General features: G+C 44.6%; 8 protein-coding genes across 8 annotated transcripts; 5 read left to right on the forward strand and 3 right to left on the reverse strand.

Moving 5' to 3' along the window:
* Window positions 1–551: 551 nt before the first annotated feature.
* On the reverse strand, window positions 552–2,734 carry GLAREA_05222 (ENTH/VHS; the record flags this gene model as incomplete). The annotated part of the gene is made up of 4 exons (XM_008078511.1): window positions 552–752; window positions 835–1,412; window positions 1,516–2,140; window positions 2,189–2,734. 4 exons carry the CDS (start codon window positions 2,732–2,734, stop codon window positions 552–554), a joined length of 1,950 nt encoding a protein of 649 aa, XP_008076702.1.
* A 250-nt stretch (window positions 2,735–2,984) lies between these two features.
* On the forward strand, window positions 2,985–4,166 carry GLAREA_05223 (uncharacterized protein; the record flags this gene model as incomplete). The annotated part of the gene is made up of 1 exon (XM_008078512.1): window positions 2,985–4,166. The coding sequence occupies one exon, from the start codon at window positions 2,985–2,987 to the stop codon at window positions 4,164–4,166; it is 1,182 nt and encodes a 393-aa protein (XP_008076703.1).
* A 362-nt stretch (window positions 4,167–4,528) lies between these two features.
* Window positions 4,529–6,472, reverse strand: GLAREA_05224 (FAD-binding protein; the record flags this gene model as incomplete). The annotated part of the gene is made up of 7 exons (XM_008078513.1): window positions 4,529–4,794; window positions 4,844–5,049; window positions 5,114–5,119; window positions 5,163–5,366; window positions 5,459–5,756; window positions 5,805–6,216; window positions 6,266–6,472. The coding sequence occupies 7 exons, from the start codon at window positions 6,470–6,472 to the stop codon at window positions 4,529–4,531; spliced, it is 1,599 nt and encodes a 532-aa protein (XP_008076704.1).
* Window positions 6,473–7,742: 1,270 nt separating this feature from the next.
* GLAREA_05225 (MFS general substrate transporter) lies at window positions 7,743–9,420 on the reverse strand (the record flags this gene model as incomplete). The annotated part of the gene is made up of 6 exons (XM_008078514.1): window positions 7,743–8,305; window positions 8,363–8,438; window positions 8,488–9,104; window positions 9,164–9,195; window positions 9,247–9,268; window positions 9,324–9,420. The coding sequence occupies 6 exons, from the start codon at window positions 9,418–9,420 to the stop codon at window positions 7,743–7,745; spliced, it is 1,407 nt and encodes a 468-aa protein (XP_008076705.1).
* Window positions 9,421–12,424: 3,004 nt separating this feature from the next.
* GLAREA_05226 (S-adenosyl-L-methionine-dependent methyltransferase) lies at window positions 12,425–13,973 on the forward strand (the record flags this gene model as incomplete). The annotated part of the gene is made up of 3 exons (XM_008078515.1): window positions 12,425–12,507; window positions 12,551–12,945; window positions 12,994–13,973. The coding sequence occupies 3 exons, from the start codon at window positions 12,425–12,427 to the stop codon at window positions 13,971–13,973; spliced, it is 1,458 nt and encodes a 485-aa protein (XP_008076706.1).
* A 3,659-nt stretch (window positions 13,974–17,632) lies between these two features.
* Window positions 17,633–19,042, forward strand: GLAREA_05227 ((Trans)glycosidase; the record flags this gene model as incomplete). Its single annotated transcript, XM_008078516.1, has 2 exons — window positions 17,633–18,288; window positions 18,346–19,042. The coding sequence occupies 2 exons, from the start codon at window positions 17,633–17,635 to the stop codon at window positions 19,040–19,042; spliced, it is 1,353 nt and encodes a 450-aa protein (XP_008076707.1).
* A 1,088-nt stretch (window positions 19,043–20,130) lies between these two features.
* On the forward strand, window positions 20,131–20,615 carry GLAREA_05228 (uncharacterized protein; the record flags this gene model as incomplete). The annotated part of the gene is made up of 2 exons (XM_008078517.1): window positions 20,131–20,373; window positions 20,493–20,615. 2 exons carry the CDS (start codon window positions 20,131–20,133, stop codon window positions 20,613–20,615), a joined length of 366 nt encoding a protein of 121 aa, XP_008076708.1.
* Window positions 20,616–21,975: 1,360 nt separating this feature from the next.
* On the forward strand, window positions 21,976–23,179 carry GLAREA_05229 (uncharacterized protein; the record flags this gene model as incomplete). The annotated part of the gene is made up of 4 exons (XM_008078518.1): window positions 21,976–22,162; window positions 22,215–22,505; window positions 22,570–22,808; window positions 22,862–23,179. 4 exons carry the CDS (start codon window positions 21,976–21,978, stop codon window positions 23,177–23,179), a joined length of 1,035 nt encoding a protein of 344 aa, XP_008076709.1.
* Window positions 23,180–23,547: the final 368 nt, after the last annotated feature.

Raw genomic sequence — 23,547 nt, forward strand, 5'->3', positions numbered from 1 at the left:
TGATAATGATCGTGGCTGTCGCCCAAGTGGGCTGCCGTCTGACCGGGAACCTTGTTATTGCAAAAGGACGATATCCTGCTTGAAAAAACTATTCACTTGAGTTAGTTGAGTGAAAATACCCTATTATCTATATTGAGAAGACTAAAAGTGCGTATGAGGGGGGAGTTTGAGAAGTCGTTTCTTGATCACTTGCACTGGTATCGTATTCAGTTACCAATGAACGATTCGTAGAAAATATGAATCGTGAAGCTGGATTTTTTTTAAGATTGAGCAGGAACTCCTGAAACGATGCGTGGGATGTAGCTAGATCGATTTAGACGGTCCGCTATTTTAACTCTAAGAAGTTGTTATGTTGACATCATATAAAAGTCAATTGTAAATCCATCTATCCCACAACACGGGCTGTATACTCGCGAAACTCCTGGCGTTTGATAACTCAGGGCAAATTCTTTTTGCTGCCTAGTCATGTCGCATATCGGTCCATGAAAACAAAGTGCAACCGAGTTCGGGTATTGCATAAGATTTAGTTTACCTAGTATGCCTTGACAGAATCAAGAAATACCTAGGGAGGAGATCTCTCCTTGCTCGTTTATCGGCTGAGCACCTAGTATGTAAGAAACCTTCCATCGTAACTTTACCGAATCGCCTTTTCCGGGCTCCACCCCGTTGAGCAATATGACTTGTTTGATACCTGCTTGTTCCCGTGGCTGTAATATTCGCCCAGTTTGTGGCTGTAGTTTGAGAGAATAGCCCTAGAATACTGTTAGCTCCATGAGTGTACTAAGGACATAAAACGAGCTTATGATCTTATTGCACCAACACGTGACGACGTACCTTTGTGACTGCGGCCATGAACATAAGTTCTGAGATGGGCATCTCTGACTGATTCGAAAAAGACAGGGAGAGATTGATAATAGATGGGTTCTGTGGTTCGCGAGACGCCATCATATCTATACTTAAACCAGTCCTGCTGACTGCGATGGTGTTCGAAGACGGAAGTCCATCTGGTAGAGCCGATTCAAATGCCCACTCATCGTCATCCGCCGCAGGCAAAGGCGCTGGTCCCGGTTTTGATGTCTGAAGAGAGGCAAAATCGAACATCGAGGGAGTTGGTTGCTGTGGCGTCGAGTTTCGTATTGGGGAAGTTAGAGCAGCAAAGGGATCGGCAGCGGGTGGAGCTGGCTGAGGTTTGTGTGCCAAAGCAGCTTGCTGCTGCTGCTGCTGCTGGAACAATGATGGTTGTGGCGTTGTGGACTTGGATACAGGATGCGAAGGAGAGCCAAAAGCCGAAAACGCAGAGTAATCTGGCTTGACAACAGCTGGCTGCTGAGAAGTAGCAGGAAATGTTGGAGCCGGGCCTCGTGCGGTGCTATGCTCCGTCGTTGTAGACATTAACGCAGGTCCTGGCATACCTATAACAGTCAGTATTAGCAAGATTCAGATACACTGATGTCTTGCCTGTATTGTTTCCGAATCCGAGAGAAATGCCACCACCTTGACCGTAGTTTGCTTCACCTATGGATAGGCCCAGTAAATCATCTTCAAGTCCTCCAGCTTGCCCAGAGGCCGGCGGCTCTGAAGCAGTGTTTCCATTGCCATTGGTATCAGCTGCATCGCCATCAAAATCAATCAACGATAGCTCGTTAGCAGCATTTTTGCCAACACCGGTACTAGTGCCAAGTGTTCCTGCTGCGATTTTTGCAGCCGCGTCTACTTCGCCCTTCTTCATCAACTTGTAGCGCTCAACCGTGCGGTGGATGCTATCGTTTATCTCGAGCAGTTTCGCTACTGCTTCATGATCGTCGGACTCTTCCTCGCACATTCGTTGGATCTTTGGGTGTGCGCTTTGTAAAGCAGATGCCAGCTCTTCATAGACGTCCCCCTCAGTCATCTTATCCCCAGGCTTGAACTCAGCAAGACGCTCTTCTAGGAGTCGTGCCTTTTGTTGCACCTTGCCAACCTCCTCTGCTGCCTTGGCTCGATAGTCGGTTTTTTGTCTCGTATCATAGCCCGCCATTATCTTCATCAACCTATTCGCTTCCTGAAGATCCTCTGGGCCACCGCGTCTTATTAACTCTTGAAGCTTCGCGGACTGAGCAGCCTTTTCTTCCTCCTCCATCTCGTCTGCCGACTTGAGGTTCTATTAAACAATTAGAGGGACAATCGCGTTCTAGGCGGTACATCTTACATCGCTAGGATTCAAGACAGCAGCATCCTCTCTTCTAACCTCTGGGAAAACGTAGCCCTTGTAGCTCAAAAGTCTATGCATGTCTCTGATAAACCCCAGGTCCTCCTTGTACCTCGAGGTCAAGCAGATTGTACCCCGCCATTCTTCAATGGCCTCTAAAATCTTCTGTTGAACTCTGGTTGCTCGAATAGGTGGCCGTTCAGGAAATCTTCTAACGAGCTCGTTCAAAAACTCTTTCGTACTAATCTGCAGGTGAAACGGGTAGCCGCAGTTCTTAACGCAGATATCGAGCAGGTTAAGTGCCAAGAGGGAGACGTTTGGATTTCGATGGTTGATATAGTTGACGATAGCTACGGCCGCTTCTCGAGGCGCGTTGCCTTTCTTCGAGTTGATCAGGTCGGATATCTCAAGATTGAGCGCCAGATTTGGTTCGAAGTTCTCTGGACTGCAGGCTTGTTGAATATATCGTTGTAGCTGCGACGGGCCTGGGTCGCCCATGACACCGAAGCGGTCCCGGGCCGCCATTCGCGCTGAAGCGGCCTCCATTTGGAGGTGATCGATGTGAACTTGCCAATGCCGTCTTTGAAAGAATTGCGACGTTGATTGTAGTAAGGGCAAACTGTCAAGACCTTGGGGCGCAGATGGTGGGGGAGACTTGTCTTCGTGGCTGCTGCGGCGTTCTGACGAAGCGAAGCTGCAGCGGCCTGACGTTTTTGACGCGGTCCCTCCTCTCGTGCTTCTCGCCATCTACAACATTTACAAGTAATTTTCTCTGCCATTCAACACAACATTCAAAATGGTCCGACACAAGAAGGATGGATTTTCAGCCAAGGGGAAGAAGTACAGTAACGCCCCAAAGCAAAGAGGCCTGCGAAGCAATAACGAAGACGATGACGACAACCCCGCGGCGAACTCGCGCCCCGCCTTCAAAGCAGCATGTTGGGATTTGGGACACTGCGACCCCAAGAGATGCTCGGGCAAGAAAATGATGAAGCTGGGCCTCATGCGCGAGCTTCACGTTGGTCAAAAGCATTCTGGGGTCATCATAAGTCCAAACGCTAAGCAGACCATCTCCCCAGCAGACCGCGAGATCATGGAGCAATTTGGTGCCGCTGTGGTAGAGTGCTCGTGGGCACGAGTTAAAGAGGTTCCTTGGGCCAAAATCGGTGGCAAATGCGAAAGATTGTTACCTTACTTGGTGGCTGCGAACAGCGTCAATTACGGGAAACCATGGAGATTAAATTGCGTCGAAGCATTGGGTGCTGCATTTTATATTTGTGGCCATCCAGAGTGGGCGGAAGAAGTCTTGTCACATTTTTCGTATGGGTCAGCCTTTTTGGAGATCAATTCTTCTATCTTGCGACGGTATGCTGCGTGTACGGATGAAGCCGATATCAAGAAGACCGAGGAGGCGTGGATGGCGAGGTTAGAGAAAGAATACGCAGATAGCAGAGCGACTGGGGAGGACGGCGAAGAAACAGACATGTGGAAAGGTGGCAACACAAACCATAGAGTTCAGGAGAGCTCCGATGAAGACGAAGACGATGATAACGACAAAGAAGGCGACGATGACGATGAACTGGACGGAATTTATCTCGGCACGAAACCTGCAAAAATTGAGGAAAAACCAGACCTAATGAAGGAAGAAGACCCTTTGAATATAACAGATGATGAAGACGACGAGGAAGAAATGGCGGAACTTAGGCGTCGTGTTCTGGCTTCGAAGCCATTCACAAATCCGAAGGATACATCGAAACCTGCTCTGGAAAAGGTTGCTCGCCCCATCGCCGTGAAAGAGGACTCGGATGTCGAGGCAGATTCCGACAACGGGGACGACGATGAGTTCGACAACATTATCAACGCGACGCCGGTAACAGACAGGACTGGTATTGAAGCGAGGCAGAAGGCGAAAGCTTCGGAACCCATTGCAAGTGCTGTGTTCTCTAGAACTGTGGTTGGCGCCCCGAAGAAGTGGTAATACAACATAAATTGCCGATGAATTACAACTACCCAATCGTGAGGTTCTATAGTGAACACCTGCGGTATAGTTTTAGTGAGAGCGACACGGCTGCTCGTGACAACGTGAACTCGGAAGGCTTTTACTCTGACCGCCTTTCACAAAGTTGTATTCAACCCCCATTAGTAAGGTGGAGTGGGACATAATGCAAAGCGAGACCTTACATTTTATGTAGGTAGTCGTTCCACATTGTGCTCCCCTACAGAGAGGAGATGCTGCAGAGTACTACACGTATGAATTCGAGGTTTTTGATTATGCTTATGTATGTGTACATACTTATTGCTAACCGCCCTGTTAAAACAAGAATAATAGCACAGGCAATTTCAGAGCTTGAAGTATCCGGGTTGCAGTCTTTTGAACACTCCAGTCGGATCATACTTCTTTTGGACGACTTTTAGTCTAGTAAGACTTTTCTGTCCATACCCGCTGAACACATCCTGATCCAAAGTAGCATAATTTAGATAAATGAACCGATGATCTAAGTTCAGAGATTTTGCCAACTCTACGCTTCTGAATACGAATCGATCCAAGGCAGCATTGACACGACCGTCATCGGCAGAATTGGCCCACCCCCAATTGAGATTCATGACTAGTATCAATCTTAGCACAGTCTATTGACATTTCAGGTAAAGTGTTACTTGTTAATGGTCCATCAGCTTCGGAAAGACCCAGAACATTGCCACCATTCTTTTGCATATGAGCTATTATATTGACGGATAATGGTTGGAAGGCGAAGAATGGGTTTAGGCCTGTCACATCCAAGACATTACTGGCTTCCTCGTGGAATATTCCGACAATTTTCTTCATCAGTGTTGAATTGCTCTTGAATGTTACGGTCTTAAAGCTATAACTGGTTAATATTTCTCTTAAAAGCATCTGATGTCACCACTTATCCTGTCGGCACTTACATTTCCCTAATTATCGATTAGCATACTATGGGACGGTTGGGGAAATGACTCAACTTTCCTGAGGAAATCCGTTTGGTTGAGTTCAACAGCTAGTACGCCCATACTCGCGATGTGCGTCGTATCAAAAAGGACGGGTATTTTGTTCAAATCTTCGAAAATTGTCGCATTTGAGATTGCTCTGCCATACGCCGGCCCAGCAATTCCAGCAAACCCACCGAGTTGGATGTTATAGCCGAAGGAAATATAGAGGTGTCTGCAGAGCCACAATCAGCTCTTGGCTCACCGAGACGCAACAAGAATACAGTATTCCCATCATGTCACAATTGAAGACATGAGATAACCTACGCAAATTCATCCATGGGAGCATCCACAATAAACTTCGCGAAAGTGTCTACGAGGACGTCTTTGTTATCCCACAAATAGAATCGGTTTCCTCCCCACAGCAGGCCTTGCTCAAACGCTCCTAAGTCGAAGCGGCTGACAATGCCAAAATTAGTTCCTGAACCTCCTCGAAGCGCCCAATACAGGGCTGCGTTCCGATATGGCGAAGCGTTCACAATTTTACCGTTAGCAAGCACGACTTCATAGTTCAGAACGTTGTCACACCCCCATCCATATCGACCTGAAAAGTATGATATACCACCTGATATGTATCAGTCGAAGATCGGAAATGAATAGAGAACGAGCTTACCTCCTAGAAGCAGACCACCGACTCCAACACCCGCTTCTCTCCCTCCTACTACTGATATACCCAAAGGATCGAGTACTTTATAGACGTCATACCAATTGTTGCCTGCCCCCACCTTGGCTACTGTCCGATCGCTGTTGAGAGAAACCATGTTCAGATTCGCTAGGTTGATTAGGATGCCATCTTGAATACTAGATCCGCCTGCCCAGCTGGTGTGGCCGCCACTCCGTACCGCAAATGGGCAATTCGTTAAATTAGACACTAGTATCGTTGACGAAATCATCTTGGCACTGGAAACATCGACTCTGCACGCCGGAGTAACTTCAGACTGCTGGACCGACCAATATTGCAGCGGACGATAGTCGAGTTGGTTGGGTGAGCTGACGTTCGTTAACAAAATCGCCAAAAGAGCACACTGTATTTCATCAGCTTGGTCCCAGAACTTCAGATGGTTCGGTGCGTACAGCATTCTGGCATTTGCTGTAACTTTTAGCGATCGACTCATTTCTCAATTGTCGAATTTGATTATCAATTTTTCGATTGAAAGACCTGAAGCCATATTCGGTAGGGCTGGTAAGCAGATCATCGTAAACAGTTCGGTTTGCTTGCTGTGGGAATGCGATTCCAAGACCGATACCCAATAAGGCCAAAAAGAAAACATTGCATTGCATCTTGGATTTTAAAAGCTCAAAGGGGTTTTTGGAACTGGATGGTGGAGTTTGGAAGACCTCCTTGGTGATGAAAAGACGAGGTTGCTTCGACGTAAAGCTGACTCGTTCCTGCCGTTCGCAGATTGGATTTTCAACCGGTATGGGGATTCTCGTGTGGAATTCACCTCGCTGGTCTGTATTCTTGGTTGCCTAGGAAACACTTGTTCATATTTACTACACTTCGCGTATATTCACGATGAAGTTTGTCTCCGGCCGATACTTCCTAGAGAAGGAAAACTGCGAATGAACTGTTTTGCGAGTGCTACTTAAGAGTGCTTCCCCTCAGTAGAGTGCAGATCTCTTTGATAGAAGACCAGTACCATGAAAGCAGGCTAAGAAGTACCGAACTCACTAACAAATGCCTGCCTAGGTAGCTTGGGTGGAGCATCTCACCACCTTTCGTCCAACTTATCTTCGAGATGCAAATTTCAAATGAAAATGATAGGTTGTCTAAAATCGGCGTTGATTGAAACCGGCAATGTTCATTCTGAATCTGGTCACGTACAGCCAGACCAAAAAACGGTAACCAATACAAGCGAAGGACCATCCATACCTGAAAGGTATGAACGAAAATATGTAACCCCTATTTCACATCACCGTCTTCCAGTGGACAGAATATTTAGAATTACATTGAGTGCATTCTACCGACACTCGGCTCCTGGTGGAAAATACAAGTAGTGACTTGTGGATCTCTCGAAGATCCATGGATTCTGTCAGCCTAATAAGCTTAGTAAGTTATTTCCAGTCTCAAATATCTCATTTACTGAAAATAATAGACAACATATACGACTATTTCAACACAATGGAATACACATAGTATGTTATTACCATTATAGTTGTTCATCACAAGACGGGAAATATGTCAAACCTCACGACGCTCTAAAACCATACGGGATTGATCCAGCTAAAACATCTGACTGCTTTGATGATGGAAATCTTCGCTTCTCATTTCATAACATACGAAATCGTTTATTTTTCTACGGCAATTGACGAATTAGTGTAAGGTCATGAGTTTTGTCTCAGCAGCATGGCTGTGTTGATTGGTATCATTTGACTTTAACAACTTCGCTTGCATATGATGCAATTTGGCCGGATTGATACCATTTCATTGTTACATGTGATAAGATGATAATCCTAGATACCTCCACCTACAGGTTATTTCACCTGCGAAATTATATCCACCACTAGATTACTGAGACGATCCAAGATCCCGAAAACACCTTTAGGTACGCTAGACTGCGGTAACATGTCCATCATTTTTAGCCACATGCGAACCGACCATGCTGAATTCCTTTTCAGCAAGTGGAGGTCCAATACCGACATCAGTCGTGCGATGGCCATCCATCAAATCCCTCTTCAAGAGATTGACATAGATTGGATAGATCCAGGCGCAGATGAAGCCACCCATTGGGATGAGCATTGCCGTGTGGAAAGGTTTTGTGCTCTTTTGCTTTTGCAAATGAGTAGCAACTGCACCAGTCATTGGAGGAAATACAGCACCACCGGAAATAGCTGCGACGATCAACGCACCACCAATTTTTGTGTGTCGACCTAGGCCACGAAGACCTAGTGCAAAAATTGTGGCAAAGCAAGCGGACTCGAAACAGAGAACCAAGCATATCATCACAATTGAGGTATTGCCTGCAGTTTGAGAAGCCGCGAGAACGAATGCGAAGCACCCAAACAAGTATGTTGCAAGAACGTATCGAGGTTTGACGGCTCGAAAGCCCATAAGCCCACCAGCAACAAAGCGATTGAAGGCATAGAGACCTTGAGCAGCAGCGAATATGTCGGCTAATTAATTGTCAACAATCGTGTATCAAGAAACCTCCCCAGAAGGGTATTACTTACAACTGACAGCTGGGGTTTTGCCAGCCTCTTCACAGAAGTTGACGAAATAATTGGCGACAGCTACCTGAGCTCCGACCTATGCCAATGTCAGCAGTGCAAAGCAAAATGAGAAGATAATGTCTAACGTATGTGAATTGAGAAAATACAGCCAGGAACAGATTGTACTGCTTCTTCAATGGTCCGGGATCTACGTCGCTAATCAGAGCTTCTTGGGTGTGCATATCCGCATCCGTAATCTCGGGCATAGGTGCCAAGAAGAAGAGAACAATCAACAGGCCAACGAAGCCAGCAACACCCAGATAGACCCATTGTACATTCTTAAGACCTTCTGCAGTGTCGACGCTGCGCGCGAAGAAGACGCGGGATGCTAGAAGCGGAGCGACGAACGATCCTGTGGCTTGAATTGCTTGAGCCAAATTTAATCGAATCTCAGAGTATCGAGGAGGACCGCAGATAGATAAGAAAGGATCTGCTGCGGTCTCTAGAGTAGCGAGACCAGACCCAACAACGAACATGCTTCCGCAGAATCCGCCAAACGAGCTTTTGACTCCACTGGGCCACATCAAGAGGCATCCTACTGCTAGAACAGCCAAACCACTCATGAATGTAACACGAAATCCAAATCTGCGAAGAATCCAGCCGCTTATTGTGGGAGGGCAGAGGAAGTATGCACCGAAGTATGCCGCCGAGAGGCCGGAGGCCATAGAGGGAGTAATATTGAGTGATTTCTGGAAGTGTGGATCTTCAAAAAGAGGGATTAGTTATTGCGCTAGCTAAACCGTATAGTGCAAATATGTATACTTAAGACATCCAACAGGCCATATGCGAACCCCCTTTATTGTGTGTTAGCCGCATATATCAAGGTTTCAGTTGGATTACCATACCAAAGAAAGAAAAGGATCGTCACTGAGAGGAGACGTCAGCTATTACTTGATACCAACGAAGAAGAGTAGAGACTTACCCAAGAAGTTGGGCACCAGTGACTGCTTCAAAGTCAACTGAGCTGCGCTCGTAATGGTATCATCAGAAATGACGATGTTTCTCCTGTAGAACACCATCGTAAGAGATTTTCGAGGCTTATTTATGGCCTCATAAGTTGTGTCGATGGTTATGGAGTTGACAACCTATGCGGAGGCAGAAGACCTATCTTATTATGAAGAAGGCTTTGTATATCAGATGACTGATAATTCGCGAGGAAGTTCACTACTACGCCAAAGATGGATAGCTTCATTCGTTGCCTTGATGATTTTTGGATTCGTGAATTATTTTCCACTGAGTGATAGCAGTGCTGCTCTTATATAAGCTGCGAGAAGAAACTGTCTCTGCCTAGTCTCAAAGTCTTCCTGGCTTCCCGCATGACAAATAAATGAACTCGGAAAAGAGGCTTGGTAGGGGTTGCTAAAATTGGTGGCGCCAAAAATTTACCTCCAAATAACACGATCTTTCGTGTTGCACCAGCAAGACATCATTTGACTAGGCTACATAGTCTGATCAAGCCACCACCAAACAACGATTGAAGCCGGCCGATTGACCCTATTCCCTCTTTATCTAAGACAAAATCTCCTGTGCTGTGCTAAGACAAGTTTTACTATCTGTTGAGACTAAGGACTTCTTTCATCTTCGGAACATAGAGGCCCAATGCCAGCTTCACGTTTTCCTGAGAGATAGCAATCTTGATGCTCGGATTTTACCCCACATGGATGTTCTCAGAGTATCATTGTGCTACATGGCACAAAATTTCCTGAAACAGGACCATCAGTAGCGAGCAATAGGCAACTGGAATTCATTACACTAAACAATTTCAAACGACAGCTCAGTCAACGGAGTTCCTCAATTGAATCTCCACTGAGGAACTTGGGCCACGAATGACCCTTCTCAAGTCTTGCATATTCAGTACATAATTCTTCTTCTTTTGAAGTCTCAGACTCTGAGACGCTGAGTATGGAGACTCCGCAAATTTGAGCAAGCCACAATATATATACTCACCCGAAGTGCCGTCACTCGCGTAAAAATATGCCGAGCTTCAACACCACAAACCGCCACGAACGACTCCCCGCAGTTCTAAGAAATGCTTCTCCATAGGCTCGTGCTTGTCATATGAGTGTGCATGGGCTAGGCAGTTAAATTCATCGAAATTGATTGGGCAGATCGAGAACGACGAGTTGGCACCAGATTCCACAGACAAGTAAGGCAGCTATGCCTTCGGAGACGGGAGGCTAACTGCATGTGACGGAAGTTTAAATGGCGCTCAGCAGATTTGGTCTACTGATTTGAGTTAAGGTTTCTTTGGCGAATTTCTCATGATCATGGATGCGATTAATTCGGATACTTCTTGGTGCTGCTGAACTCAAGATAGTAGACTGGTGAATATCTATGATCAGAAATGGCGTCATTCGATGGGAATATCAAGTCTCTCCTGAAAAGAAGATGCAGTGATCTTAGCGTAAATACGCGAGTATTAGAAGAAAAATTCGGCAGGCTACAGAAGACGGCATGGAAATGTAGGACTTAAGATAAGTTGACTCAGCGGTAGCAGCTATCATCGTCGATTAGTGCGTCGATTTCCAATTCAAGACCCCACCAGGAAATTTTAGCATTTATTCCCAGCACATTTCATTTGCTGTTGTTATTTGAAACAAACGCAAAGCCCATAGTCTTCTGATATCAATTTTCACTTATGGTTTGGAAATAAGTTGTGACACGACCTGGTAACCTAAGAACGAAGACCGTAACCCCTTCACCATTACATTTTAAGACTGACCGGGCTTTCTGTAAACTCTCTAAGTATGATAGTATTAGAAACCCGATAATCTAAGGCCCTTTCATGAAAAATATTTCGGCTTTTAGCCAAAGAAACATTATATTTCGTTCACTCAGGAGAATTAAGTAAATTTAACTTGGTGAATTTTATCCTAATTTTTCTACAAGGAGATGTCCGGTCAGAACTGCCACACGCTTGGACGTTGGTACTTTTTCTTCTAAGGGCATTTTCAAGATACCCGGTTGTAATTTGGCATGTTTTCTTCCAGAGAAACAGCCTCATTGAGTTCAGAGAAGGGTATTGTAAACTTTGCCTGTTCATATCTAAAGGAAAAGAAATATTAAATCAAGAACACTGTCTCGACTTTGGGTGATATGGCATCTTTGTTCCCAGGTCAAATTTTGATTCGAATTGTTGAAAATGAAGCCGTCCTAAATACTTGGCCGCTCGCCATCTCAACCTAGTAAACCACCAGTGTATTACAACACCTTCTAACGGCAGAATAACGATACTCAACCAAGAGCTTGTATTTCTTTAATGCCTTTGCCTAAACACAACGTTGTCTCTACATAAAAGGCCAAATGTGATTTCAGGAAGACAGCGTATAAATTTCGATTTTTGACGTCATTATACCAGGATAGTGTTCTGCCGGAATTGCAGTACACTGTTGGTTGGTAATGAAATTTCAGTTAAAAACTCACTACTGAACAAGCAAAAACCATGTATAGATCTGTGATAATCAAGATAAGAAGTTACTAGGTATTTGAGATTAGAATACGGCAAGAACGACCGAGCTCGCTAAGCTGACGCTATGTGGCTATTCTGCTTCTTGTACGGACACAATGAATCTACCAGCAATTGTTATCTACCCCTCTTTTTTATTATCTCGCCCCCTCATTTATTATTCTATTGTATTCGGTCATTTATCCTTTCAATAGCCCCGCAATTGCTTTCAAAACCTTACTTTCTTTTCAAGCTGGCTCTGGAATATTTCAAACAACTTCATCTTACTATCTACTTTGCTATTCAAAAGCGACAGATCAGAAAAATTACCAAGACCTGATCTTCACAAAATCATGTTAGGACGTTCAGCTTTCCTTCTTTGCCACAATTCACAACACATTTGCGGGTTGACTTGACATCTCCACTCTACAACCTCACCGGTGTTTTGCGACTTCGATCTTTTATTTTGAATTGGAACAGCACTACACCGCGATCTATTAACTACCTAACCTTGCTCCCACCAAAAATTCGTCTTCCTAGCTGGAGATCTCATCATTATTACAAACTACCAATCGAAAATGTCATCTCACGCCCTCACTTCCGAAGCCAAGTTGGCCGATGAAATTTACCCCCTCAAGCGCGACCAGGAAGAAACAAAAAGGTATGCCGACCCCTCGAAAACGAATCGAATCTGACTATCCAAGGCTCAATCTCCAACATGATATTATCAAAAAGTCCTTCAAATTCCTTATCCACCCAACCATTCTATCATCTTTGGTCGCTAATGCAGATGGTCACACAATTCGTATTGCTGACTTTGCAACTGGCACCGCTATTTGGCCAATCGAGGTGGCTCAGTTGTTTGCTGAGAACTATCCGGATGTAAAAGTGAAGGTCTACGGTACCGACATTTCTTCTGCACAGTTCCCAGCAGGAGAGAGCGTTCCTCACAATGTCGAGCTCAAAGAACGTGACATCTTGAAAGCATTCAAAGAGAGACACTTTGAAAGATATGATTTCATCCATGTTCGAGCTTTGGTCGTGGTCCTGGGTGATGATCAATGGAAGGAGGTCCTAGAGAACTTGCATAAATGCCTTAGTGAGTTGGAGAAATGCCGATGAAGCTGCTTTACTAACACAGATCTAGAGCCTGGAGGTTGGATTCAGTGGGTTGATGCAGACTTCTCGCGAACCGGATGGAAATGCATCTCGCATAAGGCAACTGATCTCCCTAAAATTGATCCTGAACACTCTCTTCTCTCGTCTCAAATCCCGAACCCGATCCAGCACGGCATATCTCTTGTCCAAGGTTGGGCTGAAGTCTTAAATCGTTCTCTCGCAGCCTCCAACAACCTTCCAGCCCTCTTCGATGCCGCTGGAATCCAAAACATACAACACGAGATTCATCAAATCGATGGCGATCACGAATTAAGAACAGCAATTACTGTCGAGCTCGCGAAAGCAGCTAGTTCTATCTTCCAGAGTCTCGCTAAGCTGCTAGAAGGTGGAGAGGATGCCCCTCCTGCCGAGGCAGTTGAGCAGGCAGGGCGAGAGATGATCGCATGTGCCGAAGAAGGTATCTTCTGGACCAGGATTGACTTTAACGTTGTTATTGGGCAGAAGGCTGTTTACTTTACGAAGACAATCATTCTTCCTCAAGTTTTGGAGGATAGTTTGGGCGAGCAAAAAACTGGGGACGATTCGGTTAAGCTACCTGAAATCTTGGTTGGCCTGTCTATAGATGGGAAGGACGGCAAAAATTCTGCTGGAGAAGTTGAAGAAAAGCTTCATGAAGAGAAACTCGGAATTGTCGAGCCAAACCAGTCAGCGAAGCCTGTGGAAATTACAGCTTCTCAAGTTTCTGTTGAATCCGCAGCAGAGAAGCCACTGAATCAGAAGAAAGAAATCGACCGAAAAAATGTCAAATCTCTTCCCTCAGAAATCGACTCCAGGATACTCTCACCACAGCCAAAGAAGCCCACCATGAATGCTGCCGCGCCTCCTTTTCAACAATCAAGACTTCTTCCTCACGAGATCGCTCGGATGTCAGCTACACCATCTCCTCCACATCAACGTGTAGGTGGCAACATTCCACCACGTCGATTTCTACCACACGAGCGAGTCTAGTCTGAATCTGGAAAACTGGTGGAGTTTTTCTGAGTTGACAATGACGTTTGATACGATTTTTATTCGGGGAAAAGTTATCATTTTATCAACTGTTAAAAAGGCGTAGAGCAATAGGATCATACATGAAAAATGGACAAAATCAAATGATAGCAATTCTCCAAGGGAATCGGGATCAGTATTTAACAGCTTTGAATTTATCTTACGGTCGGGGAAGTGGTCATATTTTACACGGAGTTGAATACAGCGATGAGCTACTAGCAATGGAATTAGTAACAAAAATGAGAGGCAAAAGTACAATATGATTTTGACTAAAGTTTCTTTTGCCAATATTTCGTGAACAGGCATACTACAATGAAAACTGAGAAACTAATTTTGGATAGAGATAGGTCGAAAAGGTAAAAATATTTAGAGAAGCCATTCAAGCATATCTCTAGACTGTACTTACGCGGTAGACAATATAAGAGGTAGTGGAAGCACGGCATTCGCTTAAAACAACTGACGAAGGATTGAATGATATTAGATTCCTTTGAGGTACGATACAGCATTTCATCAACTCTCGTTTTAGCAAACATCAGTTTTCAACTGCCACTTATTCTTGGACTGCTCACGGCGAGCTATCTCAAAGACGATCGCCTCAAGGTTTTGGAGGTAGTCAAGCGACCCAGATTGTCGGGAACGTCACCAGTATTGAGCCAAAAAGTTTCAGCATCCTCAACAGAGAGTAAATCCCCCTGGAAAAATGTAAAAAGCGACGAACGCATGAGGAATGCCAGATTTGAACTGAATGAGTGCTTCCTTTTCTTGCGCACTTTCTTGCAAAACTGGAATCAACTATGCCGACCTCCCACCGTGAAAGCGACCCTTCACATGCTGTATAGAGCGAGACGAGATATTGGACTTGATACTTACTTTGTATATTGGATAAGTTTTGTAAAATAGATACCGTGTAATGAGGGAACTGGCTCGAGGAGAACTGTAGGCTCGAACTGATGGAGCACACTGCATAGAATTGCATGCCTGGACAGGTGTACACATTATGGAAAAAACAAACAAACCTCACCCCCGTTGCCTACCACTCTCTATTAAATCCCCAAAAGAAAAAAAATATCGCATGATACATCGAAGTTTACTTCGATATTGGTTTGAGGGATGCCGGATTTGAACCGACGACCAATGGGTATTTCCATCTTGTGAGAAACTGGAATCCAACATGCTACCACTACACCAATCCCCCGATTAACCCGAAAACGGGTTCGTTGTTTCAATGTACTATGATTGGACAGAACTTTGCCTAAGATAATCTATAATGTACAAACTCTCTAGCATCACTGGGAAATTACCCCTCAAAGAGCAAAACTGTAACTGGAATCTTTCGAACGGCCTTGCCTTCTACTTAAGCAAACTTCAAAAGTGGTTTTCTTAGTAGACACTTATTCCGGCGCGAAGTAGACGCGTTCTTCACAGCTACTAAGTCACGTGTCGCAGTGGCAAATTGTAACTTTAATTCTTCAATAATTAAATCAAAGTTGTAGGAACAGCATTTAAGAAACAAGTTCTATGAGATCACGGGAAGGGAAGACTTGGGAAAACTAAAACGTTGACAGTGAGATTGTTTAATCATTGATTCGGGAGGTACCGTCATCGAGCAGCGATACTGGAACGCGATTGGCTAATTCGCCCCGAGACCGCGTTATGGGTCTTATTTCACGACTCGTCTCGTCTTTGAGCCGAACAACCTTCTTTAGTCTATAATTAGACAGCTTCGGATTTACGTGACGGGAAAAACGATATCCTACCTTACACACATGAAAATACTAGTCATGAAGGGTCTGTTACTTCCCAGTAAGCTTTGCTATTCTACCATGATGCTTGCAATGGCAATGGACGTCGGCAATGACGCTTGACTCTAGAAGCAGGATCTGGGCAATTCCCGCGCGAAAGGTACATGTTTTGGTAATGTGGAACTACGCTTCTCCTTTGTATTCCATTGGCTACACCTCATATTTTAAAGGTATCATTGGGCTAAGTTGCGGCTGATGGCGCTGAAGAAATCCCATAAGTCTTGACGGAAGTACTAACAAGTAGTAGAATAGATAGAATCGCCTTGTCGAGATTAGTTCCAACTATGCAGATGACGAAATTTGCCCACAAGCGAAATCGACCTAAAAGTTCTGGAATCCGGAGTACGTCGTATATCGCATAGAAGTGGACGAGGGGCACAGGCTACAATCTGGTCTTCTTCGTGGACAAAACAAGTGGCAGTTTAGCATGATATTTCTTTAATTAAGTTGACGAAATATCGTATAATTAGTGGATTCACTTGAAACAATTTACTTCGTACATGACTTAAATACCTAGCCAGCTTTCGCCGCCGCCACCCCATACAGCAACTTTACCCACTAAGATAAAGTCTCATCCAATTTTAGGCAATGATATCGCTAGATATTTCTTGTTTTACACTATTTTAGACGAGTGCACAGATGTGAAGGGCTGGTTATTTCAGTCATGTACGAAGTACACATATTGCTTCAAGTATTTCAGGCCAACCGCGGGTTGCGACTGCAACTTTATTTCGTCCACCACCTGGGCCCAAAACGACTCCCGTCCACATTTAGCTTTGAAAGCTTCCATCATCAAGGTTTACCCCATATGATTCCAGAACTTTTTATTGATGGAGCTAACGGTATGACAGAAGTTATGCTTAATACACTATTCAACGGTGCGATGAGCCGGTGCCTCATCTTATGCCTTGAAATTGGATAGAAGTTTGCTGATCTCAAAGCAGTTTCTGGCAGCTAGAGACGCGGGTAATTCAGAGATAATTGTTATTCGCAAAGTGCTCTCTGATCTATCCATGCTCAGCATTAAATTACGGTCTGTGAGGATTCAGATGCCTCAACAACCCAACTGATTTCGCGAGTTGACGTGTACTTGAGCAGGTGCAAGCGTGTACAGATGTATTTACAACTCATTTGCCGGGTGAAAGATCCTGCTAAGGGAATGCTAATGGCGGACTATCAAATATGTGGACGTGAAGTGGACGTTCAACCAGAGGGGCCTCCTCGACTCTCGACACCTCCGTTAGTGCTGTTAGTGCATCATATTTTTCCATATGGAAGTGATGTGGACGTTCTGACAGAGAACTGCTAAGGATATCTCCATTAGTGCTGTTAGCTCCATTCGTTTCCCACATGGCAAAATCGCCTTGGTCAACATTTGCGGTCTCGACTGTCACCTATTTTCCGAATCCCCGATGGTTTTGGCTAACCGGTTGACATCTCGCGCTATTGAATCCGATTCTTCCACAGTAGTAAACATCACTTCGGATGAACCCGATGGCTGGTCTCCAACGTTCACAAAATTTGCTATCGCCTCAATTATGGATGTTGTTTTGTGGTTTGCTTTTCCTAGTATCAATGGGTTCGGTCAAAATTCCACATTCTAGACCTCTAGACTGTTGTTCCAAGTGCTAATTTTACTTAATTTACGTCGTCTAGTACATTTCAAGCCGATATGATTTGCAATCATGACCGCTTCCCGATCCGAAATACGAGACTGACATCTCATATAAGACGTTGGTATCTTCTCTGGTCTAATATCTCCATCGCAAGCATCTTAAGCATCTCAAGCATCTTGACCATCACACTCTGCTATCAATCATGCGTTTCTCTCCAGTTCTCCCGGTTCTTCTAGCCACTTCGGCCCTCGCGGCTCCTGTTCCTGAGCCAGGTCTCATTTCTTCAATACTTTCATCTATTACAAACACCGTCAACACCATCCTCTCAGACCTCGGTGTCACTCTCCAGACCAATGGTGCCTCTCACGGACCAGTTTGGAACTGCTACAAGCTCACGTTTCCTCAAATCGTTGTCTCTATAGAGCGATTCAAGCACAGCCTCATCTGGCCGAAAAATGTCAACTTTGTTGATTGGAAGACCTACAAGGCCAACGGCGTTAATCTAGGAGCATGGTTGGAACAAGAACAGAACTACGATATTGATTTCTGGAACACCGGCGCACCAGAGGCAATGGACGAGTGGACTTGGTGTAAGACTCTAGGCCCTAAGTGTGGTCCATTGTTGGAGCAGCGATATGCTACATGGGTCACCACTGCCGATATCGACAAGCTTGCTGCTACTGGTATCAACACTCTTCGTATTCCGACCACTTATGCGGCTTGGATTGACTGGCCCGAGTCCGAGTTTTATCATGGAAACCAGCAAAAGTATTTGAGAACCATCACAAATTATGCTATTGAGAAATATGGAATGCACGTCATTGTGGGATTACACTCTTTGCCAGGTGGTGTCAACTCGTAAGTAGTGGCCGATCCCCCAGCACTTCAAGAACGAGCCGTGCTAATTCTTTATAGACTCGACATCGGAGAGGCTTTCGGTCATGGTGATTGGTTTTTCAACGCCACTAAGCTTGAATGGTCCATGAAGGCTGTCGACGGAGTTCTTTCTTTCTTTAAGAACTCTGGACATCTCGGATCCTTCACATTCGCCCCTCTCAATGAGGTTTCCGATACTCATCTTGCTGGCTTCGGTTCCGCTGCCGGTTTGACGACCAATGGTACAAACTGGGTTAACACCTATATCAAAGCCTGCCTAAAGAAAATTGCTAAGATTGACAAACGTATCCCTCTTATGCTTCAAGACTCTTTCCAGGGAGAGCCATTTTGGTCTCCTTTCTATGACGCTGGTACCAATATTGTCATTGACACACACATCTACTACTTCGCTGCTGCAGGCACATATAGTCAGTACGTCGCGCCAGCTATTTGCGGTCAAGGATCAGCCGCAAAGGGTGATGGAAAATTCCCTGTCTTCGTCGGCGAGTGGTCGCTGCAAACCCAGTACAACAACACTCTTGGCAACCGAAAGACCTTGTTCGATACTCAGCGATATTCGTGGGCACAGTATGTTTCCGGAGGAGCATTCTGGAACATCAGAAATAAGAATACTGTAGCTGTTGACGGCGAGGGAACTACTGGCGACTATTGGGACTATATGAGCTTGATCGATGCTGGTGTCGCAACGCCAGTGACCAACGCTTCTTACTGCTAGATACGAAAAGAAAAACTTAAATCATCATAGAAAAAGTCAGTAAATAATAATAGACCAAATATTTTGTACACGCAACATATTTTTCCAATTTTCATATCTTGCTTGTTCCATGCGCTCAATGCTCCTGTTCATCATGCCATTGCAAGCATTTCTAGTTATAGATGCTCGTTACACAAGTGCTTAAAACATCGTCACTGCGATTGAATTCGACTTCGGATGTAAACCTCTACTTCCCCTTCTACCAAGTACACAGTTCTTGTTCTACGCAGAAATCTTTCGATCAGTAAACACATTCAGCTATCCAATTGCCAATTTAATCTACAATTACTTCGCAATCATTATCACGTCGTAGAAGTCTAGTTCCTCAAAGCCTGGTAGAGAATGACATAGGCGTAGGTAGCCTTATCCTTAAATATACCCAGGTATAAATAGCGACTTCCTTCTTCCATCTCAACAGATTTCAAATACTCAGAATGTCTCCCAACAACTGAGAAAATAGATTTTCTATCAACTCAATCCAGTAAAACATCATTCCGTTAGCCACTTCCAAAGTCCATCACAACAAGCTCTCGTACGATGTCTCAGCCTCAATCACACGTGAACGGTTGAACCCACCTGGGCATCTATCAACCCGTCAGCCCACCAACCAACTCCCAAATACCATCCGATAAGATGCATACAAACGCCACCCCTCCCCGCATAAATAGCCAGCAACTACCGCTCCTCGCGTACCTTTGAATGCCGGACCTCGCTTCCCTAGTCTCTCGGTCATGCACGCAACGGACTTCCGCTCACCGACGTATATACCATAGATATCCCATGTTTGGAGATACTCTTCGTGTTTTGATTTTTGCTTTTCTCGTTTTGCACTTTCTGCTAGAGGAGAAGTACGTTGGAGAAAGGAAGAAAGGAAATGTGAAGGTGGAAAAGTGTGCATCACGTGACGTGACATTCCTGCTGCTAGGCAGGAGGTTAGTGAGAATTTCGGGTATTGAATGGGAAATTTGCTGATTTTGCGGCTCAGAATAAGATCTTTGAGTTTCAAGCCTCGAGAGTCCAAATCTCCATCGAACTTTTCGAACCCGAAAATGCGTCTCCGAAATTTATTCAGATCGAGATCGAGCGAGGAGAGAATAAAAGGAAGTGCGCAGTGGAGGAATAAAATAATTGAAGAAGAAAATGAGAGGAATGTGAGAGAAAGCGGGAAGAACTATGGGGAGATCAGAATTACGAAATGGTGGAGTGGTGGAAATGTGAGTGGGGATGGATATGAGAAATTGGAGGGGGAGAAGGTTGTGAAAGAGACGGCTATGCCTTGGGGTTGTCATGATGTGAGTTGTTTTTGTTTTCGTTTCTGGTTGTGTTGGAACTTTTTGGGGTTTCAAGAAGTTGATGTGAATTAAGCTTCATTTTCGGTGAGTACGAAGAGAATGATACTGACAGCGCACAGTGCATGGTATTCAACTACGCCGCGAATAACAGCTGTACGAGATGTGGACATGGCAAATGTGTTGAATGTGGAATTTGGGGTCAGACTAGGGGTGCATTGGTTATTCCTATGTGGATATTCTAGGATATGGATGCTCACGACTGGTGCGGAGGAATAACAGTATTTTGCTGGCTGAGCGAATCATGGACGGTTGTTTGAGCTCTTAGGATTCGGATTTATGATTACTTTCTTCTCGAGTTGGAATCTTGAGCTGTTATCCAGACAATATGCCGCATGATCCCAGTAATAAATTTTTGCTTCGAACCTTCTATTCTAGAGATGTAACAGATGTTTGCCTTCTAGTCTATTACGTCGTAACTTTTATGTTCGAGATCAGGTTACTAGCCGAACTAAGCTTCTCTTCTAAATTTCAGGAAGCGGGTAAGAACAAGCGAGAAGAACTCGGATAGTTAACTTTTATTTTTAAATTGTCCCCTAGAGGGATAGTAGAATTAAAGGGCTGTATGTTTTAAAGATATTATGCTGTTAGGCTAGATATCGGATATCTTGAAAATAAGATATTAATCTTCCTCCAGCTCGATTTATGTCTGACAAGGAAGTATATGATGACTCCCAATAAACTAAGCATGTCTCGGTGACGATTCCAAAATAAACCGAGTCGCCGGGGTAAGAGTTGTTTCGAGATCAACGAGGGTCGGTATTCATCCCTTTGAAGTTCTAAGTCATTTTCATTGATGCCCTCAGCGATGGAGTTCCCTTCCCAGTCAGAAAGATTGTACTGGATAGGCCTTCCTGGAATAACACGCGAAATCACTCCTCCCATAATCATCAAGTGCGCTCCGTACGTCGTTTTGAACTTCCAATCACCGCGGTCACCGACGTAGTGTCTGGGTTTGGATTTCTTGTTGCATTCCATGATCAGCTTGTTACTACTTCTGTCTGATTTGATCTTTTCGAGTATACCTTCTTAAGAGACTGCAGCGGTCTTGATCTCGCGCTCTGTCCCGTTTGGTGTGTCTCGATATTAACCTTAGTGTGCAAGTTCTAATTAGTCGCACATAAGTCTGGCTCTAAATAGGAGACTTACTTTTCGACGATCATTATCGAACCACCCCATGGTCTAGTTTGAAGGTCGTTGTTGAGGTCATTTAAGAAAATGATACGGGCAGGCTGTTGATTCTGATCTGTAGATTGTAAGCAGAATCATGCCACGTCAGACGTGCATCTCTCATCCTACTTTACAGAGGACCGCCAATGAAGTATGCCGATGGCTTTTCCCCGCCTTTCAGCTCTACCGGCTGTTAGAATTGTTTTCCTCAGCTGAATATTCATCACGGTATAATTAATAAATATTTAGCTCCACTTTCTCAGTACATGGTGTGCAGCCAATATCTTCAAGATTTTGAGCGAACCTTACACAAAACTTTTACACTCTAATACTCTCACTTCGCTGTCCATGGTCCGGAGCCCAACTCGCACTTCAATGTCAGCGGTATCGGTCTTGGAGAGTGGAGAGCAATCTTCGTATGTGGCGTATAATTGGCCTCAGCGCCGACTGCAAAACTTCAAAGCAATTGGTCTCCGTTTGTGGCCATTAAAACGCCCTGTAAGCATCAGTGATAGTGATAGTGATAGTGATAGTGACAGTGAAACGGTCAGCGACGTTGAAGGTGAAATCATTCCATCGAGATTCTCCAAAGAGGCTACTGAACTTCAAAGTAGACCACGAGGGCCATAGTATTCCTAACGACACCCAAAATGTTAGGCAAGGCTATCCTGCCTACTCTTCGCTTCTTGGACGGCACTCGGAGTTCCAGACTTTTCGTCGCTTTCGAACTTTACGTATGCGCATGCTTCTTAAGAAGCAAGATGAGATTTCTCTGTTGGAAGAGGAACTGAGCAAGATCGACGAAGCTGAACCAAGTGAGATGTTCCTGGGCAGCTCTCGTCAAGATATGAATCAAGCAAGGAAATCTATCCTCTTGAAACTCGATGAAGCTTTCAAAACTTATGGTATGGATACATTCGTATCGTATTGGTATGTTCTCGGGTGCATGTTGACAATGCATGAATCCAGATGAGTTTCTCCAACAGAGCCAATGGGCGTTAAATGCACCGGGACCGGAAACGAGGGACCTTCATTCGCAGGTAAATTGGCTCTGGACAAAAGGGTCAGTAGCTCGGAAAGAGGTAGCGTACATCAATGCTGGGGACCGCGAACTTCTAAACATAGGTCTTGTGAAGGACCGGGGTATGGCGAAAATTGCAAATTTCGTAGGGATCTTGGTCGAAGGCTTCTATCGACTTGGCTATAAGGTAAAAGCTCTCGGTCACTTAATACGACTAAGCTAACAGTATATTATTCTTAGTGTTTCTCTCTTAGATCAACTAGTGGTCCAGACAGCATTTCTATCTCGAACGCATTCGTCAGAAGTGCTGCAAGGGCTCTTGCTGCGTCTCTGGCCATTACCTTACTTCTTGTACCAGTTATTGTATTGAACGCGGTGACAAGAACGCTTGTCCGTTTTATTGTGTTGTTTGTATCTGCAACAATGTTTGTTTCGGCTGTCACTATTGCCAGTCAAGCATCTTTGGGTGAAATCTTTGCTTCAGGGGCCGCCTACACAGCAGTTCTGGTTGTTTTTGTGTCGGGTAATGGAGTTTCAGGCTCGCCGGCAAAGAACTGAGGGAGGAAGATTCTAGCAGGCGAAAACTACTTTGGCGTACTGCCCTACATAGACAGTCTCTTTCTAGCGAAAGAACTGTACACTAGCCTAATTTTAAACTTTCAGTCAATCCCACTAACGCATTTCCATTTCTCGCCGAAGTTCAAACACAATTTTAGTACAAGTGTATACAACATTAACTATACTTAGTTATAATAATTAGACATATATATAACAGTTACTTAGGGTCTATTAAAGAGAATTGCCGACCTATTTAGGCTAGTCTACAAATATAGGCTAGTAGATTCTAATAACTGTAGTAGGAATATTGTAAAGGATAAAACAGTGGCAAAGTATTATAGAATCATCTTACTATTGTTATATGGAGA

The sequence above is a fragment of the Glarea lozoyensis genome (genome assembly GCF_000409485.1).
Source record: "Glarea lozoyensis ATCC 20868 chromosome Unknown GLAREA10, whole genome shotgun sequence".
Lineage (NCBI taxonomy): Eukaryota > Fungi > Ascomycota > Leotiomycetes > Helotiales > Helotiaceae > Glarea > Glarea lozoyensis.